This window comes from Mercenaria mercenaria, chromosome 2 (genome assembly GCF_021730395.1).
Source record: "Mercenaria mercenaria strain notata chromosome 2, MADL_Memer_1, whole genome shotgun sequence".
NCBI lineage: Eukaryota > Metazoa > Mollusca > Bivalvia > Venerida > Veneridae > Mercenaria > Mercenaria mercenaria.
The window spans coordinates 90,731,470-90,757,429 of record NC_069362.1 but is presented as its reverse complement, the minus strand read 5'-3'; the positions used below and the strand labels follow the sequence as shown (position 1 = coordinate 90,757,429).

The window sequence follows — 25,960 nt, the reverse complement described above, 5'->3', positions numbered from 1 at the left end:
AGTTCTTTATTCACTGTGGAGAGAAGTACTTCCTTCCGCTAGAGGCGCTTTTTTTAAAACTTCCGACGAAAATTTTAAAATCCATCACCTAGTGTGAAGTATACTTGCGTTACCGTAAAGCTCGATTCTCGAGCAGGCCCTTCGGGCCTGTTCTTCGAGCTCGCTATAACTCATATGTTCATACCCATATTTTAGCTGTCAGTTTCAAAGCTATTCCTTAGTGTTGACCTGTCAGACAAAAAAAAAACTCTCTTAGAAGATACATGACCCCTACTTTTCTTGGCTTTTTTGTGGTTTATAGGTAATTTAAGAACATAAGGCTAGATATTCTTTTTTTAATGGGCCTGGCTATGTGTTACAGCGCTCAGAAGGTTGTTAATTTTATATAGAACTTACAGCATTTTGTTTACGACTGTATAGCCTTTAGAGTACAAATCAGAATGACTAGCTAAAGAGAACGTGTCCTTGCGTTCCTATCACTTATAATGACTTGAACTTAGAAGATTAAAGTAGCTATTTACTGAACATATGCCACTTAGAAAAGCATACCAAGCTGTTCGTTTAAGTTTGCTTTTCATAATTTAGTCCGTGAATGTAGTTACACATTTCAAAAACTACGAATTTAGTTACATTTTTTAAAAACTAACATTTATTCTAACAACCACTTGCTAGCAGTATGTATGTAGAAATAATATTTATATAAAACCCATTTCATCTTTAGTGTTTGGTATTGGCGGCGATGGATATATAACAACAACAGGTGTTTTGATTGAGGCACAACAAATTAAATTTGCAGCAACTGTTAATGTAGCAAAATGTTGTACAGCCTTTATGTTATTTTATCTACAGTAAAAGAGTACCCCCCCGTTTCCTAAAATCACGGGGAAGGGACTGAGAAAGGAAGTTAAAAAACAAATAAAGAAAATTTTTTAAAATTTTTATGAAAGGTTGGGAAACGACCCCGCACTTTGCAAGTTTTGTTAGTTTTTCATAAATCGTTGTCATAGAATGAACTTTTTTTTTTGTTGTATCAAAAAAGGGTCAGTCTGGTTAAAATTTTAACATATCCCGTTACCCTTCCAGTATAAAATTTAGCTTCCACCAATGATTTCACCTTTCAAAATTTTCCTGTTATGGGACAATTTGTTTCCCGATTTTAATTTTATCCAAAAATGTTCCCCTTATACACTTCCTACTTTGAACCCTTTAAACTATTTTAAATTAGCCCCCTAAAAAGTATTGTGCGGGTCACTCCATTTATGTTATAAAAATTTAGGCGGGATAGATGGTAAAATTTTTTGTTGATTTTATGCTTTGAAAAAACCCTTTTGGGTTTTACAAACCCGTTTGTCTTACCCCGGTAAAAACAGCGGTTTAAAAATTGATAATTTATTTTTTATGAAACACTTAGGTTACTTGGAAAAATTTTTAAAAGATGTTATAACGCCCTTTACTCCAAATCGGTTTAATCAAATTTGGCCGGGGGTCAAAGTTTTAGATAAAACTTTGTCTGCTTAATTCTTTTAACTTTTAAGGAAATTGTACCCTTTGAAAATAACATTTATGACCCTTTTTTTCTTCGGGGAACAGATTGGTAAAGGTGACGGGCAAAACATCCTTATGAGCACACATTCCCCCCCCGAAATGGTAAAAATGTACTTAGCTTTCAATTACTAACAATAAAACTTACTTACAACAAAATTTCAATTGGGATGATTTTTTGGGTTTTTAAGTCGTTTGTTTTTAAAAATGGCTTTTTGACAAGCTCTTTTATGTCAACAAAAGTTTAAAATGGTCCCCTTGAACATGTTTTTTTTTCCCCTTGATATTTAGAATACAGTGTTTTTTATGTCATTTTAAGTGTATTTTATTTTGCAAAAAAAGGAAATATTCTTTTTTGTTTGTTTTTGAAAAGGGGGGAAATTTTTTCGTTTGATAAAGTTTCCGGTAATCTTAGCTAAAGCAAATTTACAGGGCTTTAGGGAAAAACAGTGTTATTGAATCACAGCCGAAGCATTAGTGGGGGCACCTCAAAAACGGGCTTACTATATTTCCATGTGTACAAGGTGTAAATGATGAAAAAACCCCCTATATCCCACAAAAAAATTTTTCATTTTAAAGGGGGAAAAATGTTGTAACCCTTTTTTTTTTTTTTTAAGGAAGGGGAAAAAAAAATATTTTCCGGGAATTTTTAAAAAGACAAAAAATTCCAAAAAGGGTTTTTAAAATTTTTGGCATATTTTTGATTTCTTTTAAAAAAGTTTTGGGAGTTTTGACCTTACACAATTAAAAGGGAAAAAAACCGCTTTTTCTAAAAAAAATTATTAAACCGGATTTAAAAGCAAGTCGAAAGGGGGGTAAAAGTGTTTTTAAATTTGACAACGGGAACTTGCAGTAGTTAGTTTGGTTGTGCATTGTAAAATTTGAAAAATTTTTTACTCGTTAAAAAACACATTCTAAAGAAATTTTGTGCCCCAACAAAAAAATATTTGCCTATGTTCCCCGGTTGCCTTGAAAACGTCAAGTTTGCTGTAATTTACCTTTTTGTAGCCCTTTTAATAAGTTTTAACTTTCATATTGTTCCAAAGGGGCCACTTTCTTTAGCTTTTTTTATGAAACTTCTGCAGGGGTTTTTTTGGTTTTTAAAAATTTGTAATGTACGATTGTTTCGGTGACGTCGGGGTTTTGACCCCAAGGTTGCATTAAATTTAAAAGTGTTTTTTAATTTGTCACAGTTCTTCTGTTAAGAAACCTGGGGTAAAAATTTTTTTATTGAACCCCCTCAACCCGTACAAAGGGGAAGGCTCAAAGGAAACCCTGTTAACTGTAAGGATTTTTTTTATGTTTAAAAATGGAAAAAATTTATTCAGGAATTGGATTTCTGGGTAAAATCTCTGGTAATAGGGTTTTTTCACAAAAACGTTTTCATTCTCTAGCAACACATTTGAATGGATCTCATGAAAATTTTAAAAAATGTTTGTTGTTAAAATGCGTAATAATACAAAACTTAGTCCTTTCGTGACTATATTTCCCTTCGTATGCATCTCAAATTTTTTTGTGTTTTTTTTTCTTAAAATTTTTTTGTTAATAAGTACTCAAAATGGTACAAAAAAAAATTTAAAAAGTTACTTCAAAATATCAGTTCAGTATCTTGAGATATTGCTCCAAATGGACAAACAAAAACAAATAGACAATGTCAGTAATTAGATAAGTGTCTGTACGCATTGGATAATTATTATCACAGTCTCAATGCTTAAAATTCATCGTTACTATCCCCGGTACACATTAAGCTATCATGTAAAGTAAATTATAATTTAGTCTATCCTCCGGCCTCGTTCAGTAAACCCTGTAGAAGGACCCTGTAGAAGGAGTAAAGTAATAGAAGAAAATTATCGGTCATATGGCAACATTCCCGATTTTCGTGTCGGAGGAAGACTCCATGTGCGCCTTCAGGCATTATTTCATAACTGGCGGGCACTTTGGTAGAATTACCGATCTTCCGTAAGCCAGTTGGATGCTTCCTCACATGAAGAATTCTAAGCCCCGAATGAAGTGTTTTGAATTGATGGCAACCGTTTATAAGCTGAAACGCATGAAAATACTGAAAGACAGATATACTCAAACGAATATTCTCGTTTTAATAATAATTTGACACATAATTCATTGATTCTACTGGCGAATAGGGAAGAGTCACGTGGACTATTCTTTGAAGTATAGAACAAAACTAATGAGAATGGGAGTCTAATATGAGCTTAGGGGCCTCTGTGGCCGAATGGTCAAGGTCACTGACTTCAAATCACATGTCCCTCACCGATGTGGGTTCGCGCCTCACTCGGGGCGTTGAATTCTTCATGCGAGGAAGCCATGCAGCTGGCTTACGGAAAGTCCGTAGTACACAGGTACCCACTCTTGATGAAATAATGCACGGAGGGGCACCTGGGGTCTTCTTCCACCAACAAAGCTGGAAAGTCGCCATATGATCTAAAAAGTGTCGGTGCAACGTTTACCCCAAGAAAAACAAAAATTAACACCGGCTTAAGGTAGAGTAATCGTAATGACATTCGGTCTTCTTGTTAGGCAATTCGGCATTCTTCCACATAAATGTAGCTTAATGCGCATATGGATTTCCGTAATAATCAGATATGTAATTTGCCGTCCACTACTTAACTGAAACTCTGTTACACTGAATATCGACTGAACTCTCAAAGCACCCGATATGATAATGATAACTGAATAACAATTAATCATGACAATAATAATGATAGAAATGATAATAATAGTCATGTTAAAATAATCGAAGTGTTTTGGATAAAATATCTAAATATCTACAATTTTTAGTATCTTTAAACGGTATGGAGATTTTATTCTAACATTTTATTCTAACATTTATGTTGTATCATTCTGGATTTAGAAAGCACCTTCACGTGTAATTAAGTCATTGCTAATGAATACTGCAGTACATATGTGATTCGGAGACTTATTTTTCTTTTTGTCTCAAATGAGCAGAAAAGTTTCATACTTTAATGAATACAAAATGTTGCGTTTTCACGTCTATTAGAATTATAGTATTTTCAAACACTCCCAAGTAGAGGTGAATCTAGAAATATATACTACTTCAATAAATTAATAAATAAATAAATAAAAACAAATAAAATTAGTTAACCATGAACTGGAATTTCTGAGACAGCACTGATACACATCGTGACCCTATCGTATTTACGAAATAGTAGAAGATATAGAAATTTTGCCATAAGGTAAAAATAATCAAACCTGTACATTTACATCACTTGGAATATTGTAGGCTTTTGATGCTGATATTGGAAAGGGATCAATTATATCCTATCGCCTCGTGAAAGGGAATGAAACATTCAGTATTGATGAAAACAGTGGTATCATATCTACAAATGATGTACTATGGATAAAAGGGTCAAATAAAGGGATTCTCAAGGCTGAAGTAGAAGCTTTCAATGCTGGTAGTGATAAGAAAGACACACAATGCATAACCCTCATTTTGCAGGTAAACAAATGAGTTGATTGATGTTTGGTAAATATAATTTATATACTTAACTTTTCTTGTATACAAGAGTCATCATGTTAACTAAAGATATTTAGGCACGATTATAGATTATATTGTTGAAATAAACACATTTCTAAAAACCGTTCCACTATTTTCTATGTATTTCATGTTTTAAAAAGTGAGCAGAGAGTTAAAAATAAAAATTTGAGCCGCACCATTAGAAAACCAACATAGTGGGTTTGCAACCAGCATGGATCCAGACCAGCCTGCGCATCCGCGCAGTCTGGTTAGGATCCATGCTGTTCGCTAACGGTTTCTCTTTTTGCTATAGGCTTTGAAAGCGAACAGCATGGATCCTGACCAGCCTGCGCGGATGCGCAGACTGGTCTGGATCCATGCTGGTTGCAAACCCACTATGTTGGTTTTCTCATGGCACGGCTCAAATAACATCCTTCTCAAGAATAGATTGTAACGAAACAAAATAAAAACAGACTCGGTTTGATTGCTCATCAGAGATGCAACTACCCTGACGTCCACTAGCACAGACTTCAGAGTAACTTTGATATAAAATAACGTTGTATGTACTCGATGACCAAAAGGACCAGAAATAATTACCTCACTGAGTCCAGGTTCTGGGCTAAAACCTGCACTTGACCTGTAAACGTTATTTAGATTTATGATAAGATACTTTTAAGGTTAAGAACGTAGCCAAGAAAATATTAACAGACTTGGTTTGATTTTGGTCTTTTCAAGAGTGAAAATAAAATGTTCAAATAGTTAGTATCAAGTAATCAAGTTCGATTTAAAAAATCTATTGACATTAAAGAAAGCTCGAAATAAGTAGCACATGTAAATGAACTATTATTTTCATGATTTTCGTTTAATTATTATTTTTTAACATGGAATGACAAATATTTTTAGGATATCAACAACAACAAGCCTGTCTTTAAACATAACCGATACACGAAGGAAGTAGACGAATGCTCTGGTCCTGGCACAAAGATTCTACGGTAGTGCATTTTTTTCTTGAATTTGAAATACAGTAGAACTTGATTTATGATTTTATTTAATTCAGATATACAGACTGTTTTGCCAAACATTTTATGTTATTTTATTACTTTTTTAGAGTAAATGCCACTGATGCAGACACAACAGCACAGTTTAACACGGTGACGTACTGGTTAGAGGAATACAACAAAACTTTTTATGTAGATCACAGCACCGGTGATCTATTCCTGATCGGACCTTTAGACTGTGACACCCCACAGAACATAACCAACTACACTTTTCAAGTAATATTCTTTTGTTCAAAATGTTTTCTAATTCAGAACTTTTTTTCGTCTTTATCTCAACAAAACGTAAAAATGTAATAGTAATTTAATCAACGGATTAAATTATTTTAATTTTCGTCACAAGTCGTATTGTCCGTATGATCAATAATCTATCGATGTTGCTCATGGCAGACCTGGGGCGGTCTCCTGCGCATGTCCGGGAGTGTCCGCACGCAAACTTTTCATTCAAATCGCATGAATCCGGTATATACCGGAGTCTGTAATTTATCACAGCCGCGCCAGGTCTTTTTTTCAGTCAAAGTAATAATATATCATTGTTTAAGAAATGTAAATAAATAATATAAATACGCTGATGTTATCTGTATAATAAACGAAATACAGCCGTCAAGGTTTCCAAGTGTTTGCAATAATTGCTTCATTTTGAACAGTTGTAACAGTTGTTATGCAAACAGTATCTTATAATATTGATGTAACTTCACGTATGGTGATAAACGTACACTTTTATCATATTACAGATTTATGCTACAGATGATGTTAAGATGGAGAATAATTCCATTTTCACCACCGTTGAGGTTACTGTTTCTAACTGTAACGATAATGCACCCGTCTTTACTGAAGGTAGTCATAAATAATTGCTTCGTTTTAATTTACTTCAAATTTCTATTGATTAGCGAATATAAATTAGATTTATCATGCTAAAACAGCTCGGTAAATAAAATCCTAAACAAATGCAGATATATTACTTAAACTATTTTTTGTTTTCGTACCCCTCGAACAACGAAGTTGTAAGGGGGCGGGAGTGTATGCTGGTTTCAGGTTGTCTGTCTATCCGTCAGTCCATCCGTCTGTCTGTAGACACAATCTTGTGCGCACTAGCTCTCCTCATCCCCTTGACACAATTTAATGAAACTTCACACAGTGATCAGTAACAACAGTAGTTGTGCATGGTGCATGTTGGGTTCTTTCAGAAAAAAGAAATTGCAGAGTTACGGGACTTTGTTTTTTGTTACTTTACTACATACATACAGTCTGCATATGCAATCTTGTGCGCACTAAATCTCCTCAACCCATATACACAATTTAATGAAACTTCACACAGGTGATCAGTAGTAACCCTAGTTGTGCATGGTGCATGTTAGGTTCTTTCAGAGAAAAATTCTGCACAGTTATTGGACTTTGTTTTTTGTTAATATACTATATGCATACAGTCTGAATATGCAATCTTGTGCGCGCCTAATCTCCTGAACCCTTGCACACAATTTAATGAAACTTCACACAAGTGATCAGTACCAACCCTAGGTGTGCATGTTGCATGTTACGTTCTTTTAGATACATATTCTGCAGAGTTATGGGACTTTGTTTTTTTGTTACTATACTATATACATAGAGTCTACATATGCAACCTTGTGTGCGCCTAATCTCCCGAATTTATGAAACTTCACACAAGTGATCAGTACCAACCTTATTTGTGTATGGTGCTTGTTAGGTTCTTTCAGAAAAATATTCTGCAGAGTCATGGGACTTTGATTTTTGTTACTATACTATATACATAGAGTCTATATACATTCAGTCCACATAATTATGCAATCTTGTATGCGTCAAATTGCAATGTACAGTGTCAGTGCATGCGGGGGGTACATTCATCACCTTCAGTGATAGCTCTACTTATTTTAGTTCAATCATATTTTATTGCATATTTTCATTTTAACATATACATAACATTCAAAATAACTAAATATATATTGAAATGAAGAATATAGTTAAATACGTTCCCTTATAAAGTACAACTAGTGTATGAACAATCTTGTATTCTTCAGACATTTACCAATGTGAAATCCAAGAAAACAAAATTGGAGAATTCAACTGTTCGCTGCAAGCGTCTGATCTTGACGGAGACACACTTTCCTACGAAATTATGAAATCGCCACAAACAGAAGTATTGAACGTTTAGTGTTTTTTTTTCTCCTGATGAATTCGATGCGTATGAACGTAACTAGTCCATAAAAGCTGACAGATTCTTGTTAAAAGCAAAAACCTTATGTTAGAACATTTTTATATACTTTTGCACGTTACCGTTAATATGTGTAAAATTTTATCACAAGTTTTTTTGTAAACTAAGAAAATTTAGGTGTGAGTTTTGAGTGACTTGATATTTTTACTGGAAATTTTATTAAAAGCATTGAAAAGCAGGAAATGGAAAGAAATCCGTTTGTTTTATATGTAAGATCAAACATGTTAAAAGATGATCCGGTGGTCTAGAGGTAACAGATTTGACCACCTATCCAGAGGTCCGGGGTTCGAATCTCAGTTCAGGCACTGGAAAATTCTGACATGCTCTTGAGAGTCTCCCACCAAACTAATAGGTATGTACTGGTTCTTCCCAGGAAAGAATAATTCGCGTGTGTCGGTGTTCTACACCGGGCATGTTAAACAACCAGACTGTCCGAAGAGCTAGACTAAGTTAGCCGGACATGCCTGTATCTAAAATGTTATTTTTCTCTCTCATCTCTCTCTGTTCTGGGGGATTTGTTTCGTTCTGTCCGTCTGGTAAGATCGTTCTCTATTTACACTTGTAGAGAATGAATAAGCGTCCTTGTTGGGCTCCCGTCGTGTGTGTCTATGTGTATATTTAAGTATATTTATGTATATTATATCACTCGTGAACACTTGACCATTGCCAAGCCACTAGAGACAATATTGCATCTGACATTCATTAATTGAAAGATATTTCGATCTTGCACTCGCTGAAACAAATATCCTTTTTTTATACCACATTGCACACTTAAGATATCAAATGAAACAAAACCGAAATGAAAAAGCACAAAACAATAACGTTTTATTACCTTTCTGTTACTTTTTTTCTACAGAATTTCAATATATCTTCTCCAAATGGGTTGTTGTCGGTTGTAACGCCATTCGACTATGATAAAATGGACACTAAGGAAGTGTTTCTGAATGTTTCAGCAAGCGACAAAAAGTACACGAGGTAAAGTTTTATCTATCATTTTCATAATCAAGTCCTTTACCGTGACACTTATATACATGTTGGAACAGTGATTTTTCAATTTTATTTTGCATATTGTTGTTGTTTGCATTGTCATTATAGTCATGAAATTTAAGATTTTTCAGCTGCCCTACTGGCCTTCATTGGTATTGTTATTGTTTGTTTGTTTTAGGTTTAACGCCGTTTTTAACAATATTTCAGTCATGTTTCGCCTGCACTTAGCAGAGCAAGGCTCCAGTGGAGAATTATCCTTGGTGTCAAATTATGTAGGGAATGACTCAATTTCGTGAAATAATAACAAAGAATTGTAAATTTTCTTGCTTTACTTTCATGAAGAACACGAGTTTACCGGGTGTGCGAAACCGCGAACAGTGCGAAACCGGGTACACTGACTACAGTCACTCATTCATTTGTAAGCGGAGTGAATCAAAATAACGTATTATGAACAAATTAATTCTTAGTGGCATAAACCTAATGTAGTACAATGAACAGAGAGTACAATGAACAGAGACTAACATAAAATAAAATGAGCCGCGCCATGAGAAAACCAACATAGTGGGTTTGCGACCAGCATGGATCCAGACCAGCCTGCGCATCCGCGCAGTCTGGTCAGGCTCCATGCTGTTCGCTTTTAAAGCCTATTGGAATTGGAGAAACTGTTAGCGAACAGCATGGAGCCTGACCAGACTGCGTGGATGCGCAGGCTGGTCTGGATCCATGCTGGTCGCAAACCCACTATGTTGGTTTTCTCATGGCGCGGCTCAAATTATGTACAAGTGGTGAGAAAATACGGGACATCGTTGGATTATATTTAAAGAAATAATATTGTTACCATGTCAGACATGTAAATAAGTCATGCACAGACTGAATAGACTAAAGAAAAATAATAACACATTACAGTTTTTGATAAGAAATAAAAGAAAAACAAAATAAAGAATTAGAAAAAAAATGATGTGACAAAATTGTCATATAAATTATACATGACTAATTAGATAAGAAGAGAATAAAACGGAAGCAATGTCACAAAGTAAACTAAGTAAAAAAACAAAAGGGAGATGTGTAGGGAATAATGAATATACTTTTTAATGAATTTGTATAAGAATGTTATCGTAAAATTCACAATGTCTGAGAACTTGAGTGGAAAGAGTGAACAGTATACACCTATAATTGATATTGTGGATTGTGGTGGTCAGAGCAAGCGAATGCACAAATCAGGAAATGAACGACCATAACTGCACACCAGAGGTTCACCTCCAACCCACCCGCCCCTCTGGGTTAATGGTGCAATCACTTATGACTTAAAATAAAATATTGATTGATTATTTCGCTGTTAATTATGGAAGACAAACGGTTTGTATGTATCTAGGTAAGAAGTATGTATGTTATTATGTATGTCATGTTATGAATAAAAGTCTAGTGGTATTGTGTAAAAGAATTTTTTAGAACATTACCTACAGTTTTATACGCCCACTTTGGAAAAATGGACGTTTTACCAGGTGGTGCGTGTGTTTGTCCGTCAGTCTGTCTGGCCGTCTGTTTGGTCGTCATTTTTCGCGTGCGGAGCATAACTCAATAACCTTTGGTGGTGATGAGACGATGTGCAGAGCGCTTAACCAGGTCCGTAGGTCAAATGTCAAGGTCACAAATTGAGATCAAAGAACTTATTAATATTTTGTATCAAAGCAAAGCTTAATAGCCATTCAAGTTTTAGTCATGATATATAGGTAGGTGACGATGAGACTATAAGATTCTTTCACTGGTTATAGGTGCAGATGGGAATTTCCGGCTTCGAGGGTAACTGTTTAGGCGGTAACGAGGCTCCTTGCCGAGTTACCGCCTGAACAGTTACCCGAGAGCCGGATATTCCCGCCTGCACCTATAACCAGTGACAGAATCTTTTTCTTGCATACCGATATCAAGATATTATAATGAAAATAAAATCAATTGAACGGCTTTCTTTTTAGAACTATTTCTTATAGAAGCGTATTTAAACAAAGCGTGGGAAATCAACGTCCGTAAACAGGAAAGACGTCATGACGTTTCAAAGACAAATAAAAATGTTTAGTTCCGGTTTTGTTTTATCAGTTCCAGCGTAACGTCATGAATTTTTGATAAAATAACGTGTTTTGAATCGAGAAATATACTATCAGGAACAAAGAGGAACTGTCAAGGTATTGGATTCTTATTCCGTTTTTCGAAATAAAATATAAATAACTACATAAATCTTCTACATATATGTAGTTCCTAATACGTCATTTAAAGCACGAGAGTCATCTTACACCCCGGGGTGTAAGATGGATTTTTCCAGCACCGGTACAAATACCGGAAAGCCCCGTCTTGTATGCAAGAAAATGCGCAGTGTGCACGAATGTGACTGTAGGTAAAAGGTCAAGGGTACATCAAGGACAAATTTGTCCTCTATATTTTGTATCGAGATCATTTTTTGGCGACGCCGTCTAAATTCGTTTTCGTTACCTATGCCACGTGACTTCAGTTTGCAAATCAAAGGACTTGATAACGCATTATAGATAACTTATCAAAATGGAAGATTGATGCAACACTCTGCCTGATTGGACGAGAGTGTCAATTTCTTTCACTCTGTTGATTGTGCTACGCTGAGTGAAATGTAGACAAAGCGTTTATCCTAAACGACGCTGTTCACAGTTTTAAAGCTAACTTTGACTCAGTATATTTAGCAAGGTATTGATATATCTCAAAATGATAAGTAAGTTTAATAAATATGATAAAAACCTGTTCAAATACCAACATGTGTCAAATTAAAGAAAGAGCTGAATACGGTCTGCGTATCACATGAATAAGGATGTGATAAGAGTCTTTTATGTAGAGAAGTGCTTTTAAAAGATTTTCCTTGTTACAATTGTCGTCTGTATATGAAAAGGTTTCTTGCTTTTGTGACTTATTCAGATTGCATATTAAAATGAGTACTTGTTTGCTTTGATATATTTGTTATAAATTATTTAACTGATTTATCATATATGAATATTTTTTCTTGAGTATGGTATGCAAATTTTGAACTCAGTTGAAATCTGTTTTATTATATACATGCTATATAATGACTGAATCTCATTATTCTGAAATGAAGGTATGCTGCATACAGTTTAACTATGTGATATGACTACGGTCAAACTTTGCTTATGAAACAGAAATATTGAAATAATTACAATTGTATGTTTTGCTTGACCTTCACTTTTTTATAGGTGTGACGTCATTGTCCAAAGATTCATGAATAGCGAATATGCATTTGTTAAAGCGGGATCAATTGGCCTATTTTAGAAATAAATAAAAATAATAAATAAAAAATCCTTTAATTGAGTTTTTTTCATGTATTCTAATCAAACTTGATTTGTAGCATCTTTATTAGGCCCGCAGCTAACTTTGTTCAGCTGGGACATTTAACCCCTTTTAGGGGCTGCTAGAGCTAAAACTAGAAATGCCTTTATACAGCGTCTCATGAACAGCTTGGTGGATCTTTGTCATACTTGGTCTGGAGCATCATTATAAGGTCCTCTTCCAAATTTATTTATATAGGAACTTGGGCCCTATTAGGGACCACTATAGCTAAAAGTATATGCCTTTCTTCGCATTAACCACTAAAATGTAATTTTTTTATCAAACTCGATGTGTAACAATATCGTAAGGTCTCCTGCTATTTTGTTACAAATGGGGATAGGGGCCAATTTAGCTAAAACTATAAACACGTTTAATGACCTCTTCTCATGAACCGCTTCATGAATCTTCATCAAACTACTGCTGTATTTATTCGTCTAAGGATAAACGAAACAAAATTGCAATCCTGCGAAACCTTTGCGAAAAATTAAAAGAGAGCCAGTTAAATTGTTAAAGTGCGGTGTTTAGTTTTGCAATTTGAAAAATGTTAGATGAAAGATGAATGTTAGCTGAAAAATTCATAAACTTCTTTCCTTATTACAATTCGCCGACCATCATTTTTAAAGATATTTCTTGTTTGATATCCATTTAAGGTATTGACTTTAAACTTAGCGTATAGGTAGATGGCGATGAGATCAGCAGAGCGCATAAACTTAATCGATAGGTAAAAGGTCAAGGTTACAAGTTGAGTAAAATATGCCCTTTGTATTTTGTAAAATTGAAAGTGAAAATAAAGCTGTCAAAATGACAAAATACTGCTAGGTTTTAAAAAAGACAATAAATTTACCCATCTCTAATTACTGTGAGTACCTAGATAAACAATGTGTTAACCAAAACCAAGTTGAAGAAAAAATACTTTTGAAAAAGAAGCTTGCTAGAGCATTGCCTGTTTATGGACATGCGTGGAAGACAACATATATAGTCCAACAAGATAATCTTTGTATAAAGCATTTCCTACTTCCTGAACAGCTTAACATATGTACATTGGAAATAGTAATGGTCTACCAATGTCTAAAACTTAAGATTCACCTGATAGGTTGTCTCCAAACACTTGATGAACCTTAGATGCAAAAATGATTTTACTCATTCAATTTACTTTTGTACACAGAATTCCCACTGTCACTGTAGATATATGCATTTTTGGGAGAGAAATAAAAAGTAAAGTTACTGGAGAAAATTATTTATAATGATATGTTTTTTTTTATAATATTTTAAATTCAGGATGTAATTGTATAAAAGTAATTACTATATTTTAAGTTATCAACTCTAATGTTAACGACCACCTCGTAATCGGTTGTTGTTTAAACTTTTCCTTGCCTCGACAATTATTATTTTTACTCTTTTTAAATGTACCTTACACAAAAATGTTCATTATGACCATAGATGTTTTGGCGTGTATTGAAACAATTATTTTAAGGAAGAAATCGAATTAAAATGATTCCGGTTATCACAGCTTGCTTTCTTTTCATAAAGTACAATGATTATTCTAAAAAATGTCAATGACATGCAGATATTACCACATATACTTATATCATTTTAGTTACGCCACAGTCATAGTTACGATTGTAGATGAGAATGACGAAAGGCCAGTATTTGAAGGAGTACCGTATGTTTTTAATATAACTGAAAACATGACGATTGTGCCACACCTTGTGGGAAGTGTAAGAGTGTCGGATGTTGATAGCAGCTTTAATCTTTCGTTGAACAGGACATGTTCAGGTAAGATGTACACATTTTTGTATTTTAATTTTAACCCCCTTGTTATCATATCAGTCAAGTATTGCAATCATTTAAATCAGGAATGTATATTAACTGCTCTGACTGACATTCTCTCTTATCAGTCGGCGTCGGTAAAGACAGATTAGTGAGAAAAAACATGCACATTTTATGCAGTCCTTAATAATAGGCAGTTTATTTGTTTTTGCAGATACTTACAATATATCAGTATCTGAAAATGGTGATATAATAGCAAACCGAAGGTTTGATTATGAAGACGGGACACATTCTCTTCACTGTGAAATAATGGCCAGAGATAAATTGACAGAAGTTGTGAAACAGGATCTAACAATTAACATAATTGACGTAAACGACAACGCACCAGTTTTTGCAAATGAATCAAGCGGTGTTTCAATAACAGAGAATGCCAGTAAAGGAACATCCGTGATAGAAGTAAGTTTTTTTATTACAATATACTAAATTCATAAGGCACTGATGCCCCACTATGTGACGTTAGGACACAAATGTATGAGTCTTGTTATGGCATTTTGACAATAAGAGCACGTATGTGAGATTTCAAATGTGGCGTGTCATCTTGTTATGGTAAATATTTGTGCAAATAACTACATAAATCTTCTACATTTATGTAGTTCGTCATACGTCATTAAAAACACGAGAGTCATCTTACACCCCGGGGTGTAAGATGGATTTTTCCAGCACCGGTAAAAATACCGGAAATCCCCGTCTGGTATGCAAGAAAACAGATTCTATGTAGAGATGCAGTTAGAATCTAGTAATATCTATTCGTTAAAGTAAACCTTCTATTTTTTGGCGGAATATTTTCCATATACAATTTTTATCAGTTATTGTTTAGCATTTTAAAACTAACACACAGTACTATTTATGTAGGAATAATAATCGTTTTTTGTGTATATTAGCATCTGCAGAAGCCCGCGGGAATGTTTTGATAGAGCCTGTAGGTCGAGGTCACAAACATATTCCAAGGTATTCTGCAGACGTTAATACACAAAACAAACGTGTACTGTCGCTATTCTTGCATATAAAACATGATAGGACGACTAAATGTATTGTTTTCATATGTAATGACTTTAAGATTCCGGTACAATTGTTTTACCATTTTGTTGTTCTTTGAAACGGTAAACATGTTTTAAATATCCATAACCGGGGCCCACAAATCAGCAACACCACCAAAAGCATGTACTGAAGGTTTTTATTTATTTTTTTATTTCTCGTTATAATAAGCATGACATTACCCATAATTTTGCATCACCTAGAGCACAAAATTGGCGCATTTCGTGAATAATAACTCTACATTCTGGTTAGTTTGAGTACGACCACATTTCGAGTACGGATGAGTACGAACGTAGTGGATAGCTTTCAATTAAGATGTATATAAATTCTGCTTGAAATTAGATAAAAACATACCGACTGATACTTCCCAAAATCATTAATATGATTCCGAAAAACAAACAATCGCACAAGTTACACGCAATTCTTAACATTCACAGTTATCGAAGAACGAGTACCTAAGTACATTGTTGGAGGCAGTGCGTTTGGGGTTGGTAACTGATACAGCAAAATAATCTATGGATTAGGTTGCATCCTTATTTCTACAAAAGGGATTGGTTTAAACATATTTTATTTTGCAATATTTTTACAACATGATTACAAATATACAATAAAGGATTGGACAGGGATTTTTATGGAAGAAACAAGACGAAGATACAAGATGTCAATCTGCGCAGAAAGACATATAACGTCCCTGGCAAAGCACTTCAAAAATAAAAATCACGTATTAACAGCACGTGAATTGCCTTGTTTTGCACACGATTTTTCTCACGTTAATACATGGTCGGATCCAGTGAATAAAGTAATTTTACGCAACACAAACATATTTCATTAATGTTTACTTAAACACTGTATATTAGCAAATCTTCATATTTCAAAATGAAATGAAAAATAAAATGATTTTAACGGAATAAATTCACATTTCAGGTATCAGCAAGTGACGCAGATAACAGTTCAATGTATAACCAAGTGACATACAGTATTTTTGGTGGTAATCATATGGAACTATTCAAGATCAATGCAAATACTGGAATGGTGTCGACAGATCAAAGTTTGGCCAGTCACGGCGGAGAGAACATAGTCTTAATAATTGCCGCGGAAGACAGTGAGTACAATTTCAAATATTGGTCTTGTCCTCAAAGAGAAGAAATTTCATTTAATAAATCATATGGAAACATGAAACTGCAAAAAACCAGTACGGGAAGTGTTGTTAAAAGTTTTTTTGTTTTCATCTTTGTTTCACAGTTTTATATGATACAGTACTTTCTTTAAAGTTATACTAATGCGACTCGCTCATACTTTTCGAAAATGTAATTCCTTTGAATACGTGTTAAAATGCATTTTGTATTGCTGGTCGGTATCGATAATGTTTAAGAAATAATTTATAGCAAAAGAGTGTTTTATCGCTATTTATGCACGATGGGGCGGTTATACGTCGGGCGTAATAATATCACGAGGGCGCAGCCCGAGTGAAATTATCTGTACGACGTAATACCACCCGAGTGTATAAATAGTGTTAAAATACGGTTTTGCTATAAATTATTTCGATTCTAATATGCTCTTAATCTGAAACAGTAGATAAAATATAGAAGCACTCTTTATTTGTCGCAACAAAAACATTGACGTCACCGCACGTTAACGTGACGTCATTCTAGCGTAAGTGTGTTTTAACAGAGGCAAGCATATTAGAATTAAAATTCCAACATGGCTCGAATTGATTTCCAGTTAAACAAAGAAGAAAATCAAGCTCTGTATATTCTGCGATAAACAACGGTTGACGCGCGAGAGCATTATGACGTCAATTTGCCGCATGACGTCCGATACATTACTCCTCGCGAAAATGAAGCCCAGTATAATGTTTATTAAAATATATTAATGAGCATGTCAGAATGAAAACAGTCAAGGCCTTCTTGTGATTTATCGTCTAATTTACCACGGTTCATCGTTCAGATGCTTCAGTATTTAACCACTCGGGCTAACGCCCTCGTGGTTCAATTCCTACGCATCTGAACTCTGAACCGTGGTAAATCAGACGATAAACCGCTCGGAGGCCTTGATTATTTTTTAAATGAACAATCCTTTTAATGATAAAAATCAATAACTCTTTATACTTTAAAATGTTAACTACCAAGTTTCAGTTCTTATGTTATTTTTCAATGTCCGATATACATTCTAATTGGACCGTTCCATAACAAAACCTGTATTAGTAACAATATCGATATTAAGATAACAAAATATTTATGAAGAATATTAATTTACCTTTTAAATATGAAAATTCGATTGTTTGTTTTAGATAACTGAATTACAATGTGGCTTCTAGTTTCTGCACGAACATGAGAAAAACAATGATTTTCCAGCATTTTAAACTATTTTTTATGAAATAATAATATCTTGTCACTTATAATATCATGTCACTAATACCTGTTTTCTCGTGGAATGGTCCAATTATATACATTTATAAATTCTATGAAAGATACGGCCTGCATTTTACAACTTAATAATATGGCGAAGCTCTTCTTTTACATTATATGAATCAGCTCTGTGTTGTGTACGAGTTTGATTTGTAAGTACCATTCATCCGACATATACTTCACGTTACATTTTTGTCTGCCAAGCTAATGTCTATGTTTTTGCATAATTATTCTTAACATTTTCCCGGTTAATATTGTATTTTGCTTCTTCGTCTGTCTATCAGTCCGTCCGTTCGTCTGTTCGTCCGCCTGTCCGTCTGCATTTAGTTTGTCCTCGCTTGTTCACACTTGAATGATCAATAGAAAGCACAGTTATGCAAATATTACGGGTGTGCGGTTGAATTATTTTCACTAAACTTTGATTGTTAAACAATCTATGTAGAATAGCTTTACACTTCCGTCCAGATTTCATTGAAACTAAACAGAAGTTATTATACGAAGTATAGTTCTTCATATTGTTTGGACATCTCGATGGGAATATCTTTTACTGAGTTATTAGATTAAAGTTTTTAAATAAAATTTGTCTTGTCTATTTTTCCGGTCCTACTGCAAGTATTTGAATTAATTTCACAAGTATAATCAGTGGCAAACTTAATTACACATACATTTACGGATGAATAGTTTTCAGTTAAGACATTAAAAATTTTGATTTTCGCTCAAAAAATCTTCGTAGCTCATATATGTCTGTTCTAAATTAACAGGTCCTGCCTTAATAGTATTGAAAGAATTTGGAGGCATTTTCTTTCATAACAACCACCTGTTTTATTACGTATTTAGAATCTTATCATTTTTATTGTAATGTGTAAATTACTTTTACAGATGGCATTCCACCATTGGCTGCTTATAGCCGTTTGAAAATACACATTGAAAATGAAAATATTCACAGACCCGTTTTTCAGCAGCAATCGTATGTCGCAAGTGTGAAGGAGGATAATGGAACTATCAAAATATTACAGGTAAGACAAATTGAAAATGAGAATTCTTTACCAAAAAGTGAATTTAAACTAATATTTTTAAGACTGAGACAATTGTATATAATGATTGTATCCCAAAATGTCGTCAAGTAATTCAGCTACTGAGCGGCACAATGAAATGAGGGATTATATTACTGAGATGCGTTTTCAGTTGCATTTGAAATCGCATTATTTTAATACACGAAATAGAGCACTGCCTATTTAGTATATGAAATAATTTTAGAATATTATGATGTATTATTTAAAAAAGTATATTAAACATGGTTCACTAAATTATGTTTATTATGTGTTACTTAATTAGTCTTGATACTACTTTAGGTATTTGCGACAGATGAAGATAACGATCTACTTTACTACACAGTCTTGGACCATACAGACGTATTTCATTTCAACAACACTAGCTTATTAGCAAAAGATCTTGATGCAGAGGCATTTAGAAGTACGGATGGCCGGTGTTATTTCACGATTCAAGTATCAGATGGTACCTATAATGATACTGCCACAGTAAATATCACTGTCATCGATATAAATGATAATGCTCCCTCTTTTTCTTATAATTCGGGAAATTTCTACAACTTGACATTAAACGACACGGCAGTGACCGGTGAAAACGTTTTAAATATAACAGCTAAGGACCGTGATATCTCTAATACTGGTTTTACCTTTATTCTGTATGGCGGGGAAGGAGACTTTGAAATTAATTATTCTAATGGACAACTAAAGCTGATGCAGGCTTTTGGAAGGAATGGGAAATTTTACAATATGTCAGTGATAGTGATTGACCACGGAAATCCACCAAAATCCAGCACAGCCCAAGTTATAATTCATGTACAGGCTACCAATCAAAACTGGCATTTTAATAGCAGTTTTGAATTCAATTTCTCTGAAAACAGTAAATCTGAACAAGCTTCAATTGCTGCGACATCTGACATTACCATTACATATGAGATCATTTCCGACAACAGTTTTGATAATCATGATATATTTAACCTGAACAAGTCAACCGGTTTGCTGACTGTTGCCAATGAAGCAAATTTGTTAAATTTTGAAAAACAGTCAAAATATGAGTTAGTAGTTAGTGCTTGCGATAGCGCAGTGTTTCAAAGGAAATTCACGGCAAATGTTACCATCAATGTCCTTGATGTGAATGAAACACCTAACATTACAAAATATGACAAGCAAGTTTTTGTTCAAGAAAATACTACTGCTGAAACTATCATTTCAGCTGTAGAGGCGTTTGATCCTGACAAAAACGACATACTGTCGTTTGATTTATCTGACAATCAAAACTTTACGATTAGAAATAATGGAAATATTTCTGTTAAAACAAACATTTTAAAGAAAGGAAATTATTCACTAAGCATTACAGTAAAAGACAAGGTTGGCCTCACATCCAGTGTGACAACATACGTTATTGTTCCTGGTGTCGAGTTTCAAACACTTGTTCCAGATAGTGTATTTGAAAATGTCAGTGTCCCATTTCTTATCAGCAACCTCACAACTGAAATGTATAATATGAAGCTTGTATACAGCATCAGTTCGTCTTCATATTCTGGGAAATTTTTGGTGGCAAAAAATGTAAGTATAAACAAATTATATTTCAAAATCTTTAAATGATAGCCTGTTGATAACTATGGTAATTATACATCCTTTTCTTATATTTGAGTCTTTGCTTGGGACTTTAAAGTTTTGGCAACAAATGACACTTCGGAGGCACATTGGTCATGTTGTATAAATGATGATACAATGCGTCCAAAAAGAGATCCATATATCCGCTTGTGTTTAAATAAAGCCTTTGCAATTATTACTTGATTGAATGTTTGTCTAGCTCTAAGTGTTGGCACATTGTATGCCTTCAACAGTAAAAGTCTTCTAAAAAGTGTCGGTCGTGCTGAAAAAATAAATACAACTCGCAATATTTATCATTTGAAAATGTCTAGATTCCGTGCAAACTATTTCACTTTGAAAATGAGATCTAATGCTGAAGTGCGAAATTAAGAATTGTTTTGTTGAATGATACATACAATAAGTTCATTTTATAAGACTTTTCCGAACGTGTGGATGCTCCAAAAGAGGGGCTTGAGTATCAAAATACACAGATATGGTGGCATATTTCTGCATACGATAACCAGATAAGTTTCGCAAAAATGTATCACGTTTTCACGAAAAACAGAAAAATTTTCGCGAAAATATAAAAGTTTTTCACGAAAAGAACTGCAAATATTAAATGGAAAAAGATTGCGTTAGTGCCCACTACTGCACAGGAAAACAAGATAAGTTTCGCGAAAATGGACTAAACTTTTATGAAAAATGGTAAAGTTTTCGTGAAAATAAAATGTTTTCGCGAAAATAATATTTTATTTTCCCGAAAATTTTACCGTTTTTCATGAAAACTTGGTCCATTTTCGCGAAACTTATCTGGTTTTCTTATGCAGAAGTGGGCACTAACACAAATTAATCCACTTAATATTTGCAGTTCCTTTCGAGAAAAGCTTTTATATTTTCGCGGAAAGCTTATATGTTTTCGCAAAATCTTTTATGTTTTTCTTGAAAACTCGATACATTTTCGCGAAACTTATCTGGTTATCGTATGCAGAAATATGCCACCATACACAGAGGATGTTTGTTTGTTTTAATATAAGATCGAAATATATTCACCGAATGAACACTATTATGCAATATTTTCACGGGTGGCGCAGCCACGAGTGAAAATGTAAATCATCGTGTTCATGAGTGAAATATATTTCGATCGTACACTGAAACAAACAATTTTCTATTTATTTTATGTATTTTTAGTGATTTTAAGAAAATTATATCCAGTTTGTCCGCGCAACGTCACGTGCATCGCATCATGACGTCATAATGTCGTGACGTCAGGATATCTTTGTAGAAAAACTGTAAATAGTTTTATTACGTTTCCTGATTTCTTTTACATTTTATTATGATAGAATGTATGTATTTATGATCCTGTTAGTATTTCTGTACATCTATATCTCTACTGAAATATAGTTTGCAAGGAATTTTCTATTATTTATAATGCATATTATTTCGCTATCAAGTGTAGTTCCGTACCAGTGGAAAAAAAGAAGATATTTTCACTGTTTGAAACAGTTAAAATATCAATTTCATTTCACTGATAAATTTCAGTATTTCACTGAATAACATAAAATAAAAACATTTTATGTTGTTAAAAGATGGATTTAAATATCTATTACGAACTGTAAAAACACAATGCTTAGAATGTTTGGTTCTACTATGCCGACGACAGAATAATGATGGCTGCAGCCTCAGTTAATATAGTCATCACTGAACAGAATAACAAAGTGAATGCAAAATTGCACATTTTGAAAATATATCAATTGCTTTGAATAACTAATAAGTCGATAATCTCTGTTTGTATGCAGGGCTCATTGATGTTGACGGAGGATTTGGACAGGGAGGTCACAATGATTGTTAATCTCCATATTCAAGGCAGAGATGTGTCTCATGGTATCCTCATCACAGATATCAAAGTAAATATATCGCGTTTCTTAATTGTGTTGTCATATATTCTAGTGAATCTATACCTTTAACTATACAAAACTGTGTGCACTTGTTGTATCAGCTAGTACAACAAACATAGCACAACCTCTGTAGAGCAAAGGAAATGATAGCATTCGGGACTGCCATATTAAGATGGGGTTAACTGTTTGATTTCCCTCTCTTTGCTAGATTTGAATGTAGTCCCTGCTAATGTCTTCATCACCGTTGACTTACTTTAGCTGCTTTGATAGAATCTACTTGTTTCTGACACCAGAGCTTTCAGAATAGTATGTTCTTATGATAGGTCTAAACACATTTTGATTTAGAACAGTTACTTTACCTTACCTGATGTAAAAGTAGTTTTGCAGTTATGTATTGTTAAGCATATTTTATTAATCTATTATATGGAACAACGTTTAAAACTGGGATTTGATTGATCTAATTAGCGTTAAAACTGATATATAATATACTTATATTTTCTTCTGTCGAGCAAAATACAGAACAACAACATTTTTACCGAAAAAATGAACTATTTATTGAACAAGGATTGTTTAAAACCTTACAGCTATTTTATTGTGTATTATAGAAGATATTTAAACTGATCCTGTTTTTTATTGATTTGCTTTAATTTGTGATAATTTTGGAAGACATATGAAATAGTTTAGTTTCTAGTATGTACACATCAACATACTTTTCCAGATTACTGTTCGTGTGGATGATGTCAATGATTGCAAACCTGAATTTCTGTCGAGCAGTTATACAGTAACTATAGATGATGTTGTAGCAAATGAAACAAGAATTGCGTATATAGAGGCAGTTGATAGAGACGCAGATGAAGCAAACCGTAATCTTACTTACAACATTATTGGAAATTACACAGGTTATCACATTTTAATATAGTTTCATTGACTGTAATGATTTGAACAATCGATATTTCAGATTAAAATATTCAGTAGTTGCAACATCATTCAAAACTTCCAACCAACTTCCATTCGACATTTGTAAATATCTCGTAAAAAGTCGTAACAGTTGCAAGGGTGCGGTGTCAGGTATGCCAATAACAGTTTTGTACGCCCGTTTTAGGTAAAAACGAATTATGTTATGGCGCATGCGTCGGTTCGTCCGTCCGTCATATTTCGTGCCCAAAGGATAACTCTTTAACCATCTAAGGTATTAACTTTATATTTGGCACATAGTTAGGTGGAAATTAGTCAATGAGCAGACCGTATAGAGTATGTCTGTAGGTCAAAGTTCAAGGTCACAAATGGAGCTCAAAAGTTAAATTTGACCTTCATAGTTCGTGTCTGGATCATAACTTAATAACAGTTCAGTGTATTGACTACAAACTTTGCATATCAGAAAATATGCAGATCCCATAAACATGGTCGGTAAGTCAAAGATAAGAGTTCAAATCGTTATTTTGCGTCTGGATCACAACTTCAAAACTATTCAAGGTATTGACTTTAAACTTGGAATACAGGTGGGTAGTGATGATGTGATATGAGGAGTACCACACTCCACATTATTTCCCCTCCCCGACCGAACCGCCCACATTACCCCCTCCCGCACACACAAAATCACTTTTAAATTTATTTTCGAGTAGTTCTGCAACAAACCGCATTAGCCCAATCACCAGCCCCTTACATAATACCTAACCTCTCCCCCACAAAGAAAAAAAAGAAAAACTTTAATATTATTGTGCTTTAGTATTCAAGCTCATGAATCAAGTGGTTAGGTCAAAGGTCAAGGTTACAGCAAAGTCAAAACATTCTATCATATTTTGTGTCTAGAGCATAACGGAATAACCATTCAAGGCATTGACTTCAAGCTTGGCAGATAGGTAGGTGGCAATAGGACGGACATGAACTTTGTTGGTTAGCCAAAGGTATACATTAACCCCCACAAAAGAAAATACCTTTTTAGTGTTCCTATCATCACCGCCACACATACCTCCTCTCCCACAAACCCCAACATCACCCATCTAACACACAAGTATAAATATACATTTCTTTGAATTTAACATCCTAGAACTTCCGGCGTATATTGCCCACCTCGCGGTGCTCTTTTCACACATTCGTCTCTCTGTCTCCTAGGCAACTTTGTAAAGCATACAGATTTTAACCTTAAGGTTTGCAGCATGTGATATTTGAAGGCTTAAATGAACTTATTCATGTCTGATCTATACGTTTTATAAAACTTACATATTCATATTATGGTCTTACGTATGCAGTTTACAAATCCTTAACCATTTTAAAACTGGCATAAAATTTGAAGAAAAGTAGGGTTGAGTACTTTCTGAAAGAGGTATGCTCTGACGCATTTGTTAATCACACAATATATCCAATTTAAAATAATGTTACCTGGTGTTACTTTTGATATGACAAAACGTAACATCCTCCCTCTTTGATTTCCACATAGTTGTCAAACATTCATCACCAAAGAAGTTCAAACAATATTTGGCTCTGATTCAAACTTCCATTACCATCTCAAGTGAAAGTGATATGTTTCATTACATGCCTTTCATTACTAAAGAAGACCAATTTGCTCCAACGTTTTAAACATTTTTATTTCAAAATGCATAAGACTTTCTGCTCATATTTACAGATATATTTTCCATGGACGGAAACAAGTTAAAATTGGACAATTCTGCCCGTCTGAAAACGCAACAGTATCATCTTACTGTCAGTGTAACTGATGGCATCTTTGAAAACAGTGTATGTATAATAAAGCTATTTCAAACATGGTTTTCATAGATTATTAAATACTCGTATACTTAATTGTAACTCTGTTTTGTTTCAGTGGAACATGAAACGTCAATACATTTTTAGCTCGACTTTTCGAAGAAAAAGTAGAGCTATTGCACTCACCCCGGCGTCGGCGTCGCCGTTGGTTAAAGTTTTTGATAAAGTCAAATATCTCTGTTACTATCAAAGCTATTGACTTGAAACTTAAAAAAGGGATTTTCTATCAAAGTCTACACCAGGAGAAACAATCCCCATAACTCTGATTTGAATTTTGACAGAATTATGCTCCTTTTTAACTTAGAATTTTTGGTTAAAGTTTTTGATAAAGTCAAATATCTCTGTTACTGTCAAAGCTATTGACTTGAAACTTAAAATACTTATTTACCATCAAAGTCTACACCAGGAGAAACAATCCCCATAACTCTGGTTGAATTTTGACAGAATTATGCCCCTTTTTAACTTAGAATTTTTGTTAAAATATTTGATAAAGTCAAATATCTTAGTTACTATTAAAGCTTTTGACTTGAAACTCAAAATATTTGAATTTTGACAGAATTTTATCCCTTTTTAACTTGGATTTTTTTTTACTGGCAAAGCTCTAATTCAGAGTCAAGCACTGAGAAAAGTCGAGCGCGCTGTCTTACGGACAGCTCTTGTTCTATATTTACGTTTTAGATTGGGTGTGTGGCGTCAAGTATGACGTCGTTTCAATGAGTGTCATTG

General features: G+C 34.0%; 1 protein-coding gene across 1 annotated transcript in view; it reads left to right on the top strand.

Annotated features, from left to right (window-relative positions):
* The window catches only part of LOC123564535 (protocadherin Fat 4-like), a 59,781-nt gene that overhangs the window by 9,713 nt on the left and 24,108 nt on the right, over window positions 1-25,960 (top strand). Inside the window, exons 11-25 of the mRNA XM_053527226.1 lie at window positions 722-801; window positions 4,802-5,017; window positions 5,939-6,027; window positions 6,144-6,309; window positions 6,825-6,927; window positions 8,127-8,245; window positions 9,177-9,295; window positions 14,262-14,440; window positions 14,649-14,890; window positions 16,454-16,631; window positions 18,817-18,953; window positions 19,290-20,549; window positions 22,376-22,483; window positions 23,193-23,373; window positions 25,098-25,207. Of these exons, the coding sequence (XP_053383201.1) occupies window positions 722-801; window positions 4,802-5,017; window positions 5,939-6,027; window positions 6,144-6,309; window positions 6,825-6,927; window positions 8,127-8,245; window positions 9,177-9,295; window positions 14,262-14,440; window positions 14,649-14,890; window positions 16,454-16,631; window positions 18,817-18,953; window positions 19,290-20,549; window positions 22,376-22,483; window positions 23,193-23,373; window positions 25,098-25,207 (3,287 nt within the window). The remainder of the gene's footprint in view (window positions 1-721; window positions 802-4,801; window positions 5,018-5,938; window positions 6,028-6,143; window positions 6,310-6,824; window positions 6,928-8,126; window positions 8,246-9,176; window positions 9,296-14,261; window positions 14,441-14,648; window positions 14,891-16,453; window positions 16,632-18,816; window positions 18,954-19,289; window positions 20,550-22,375; window positions 22,484-23,192; window positions 23,374-25,097; window positions 25,208-25,960) is intronic.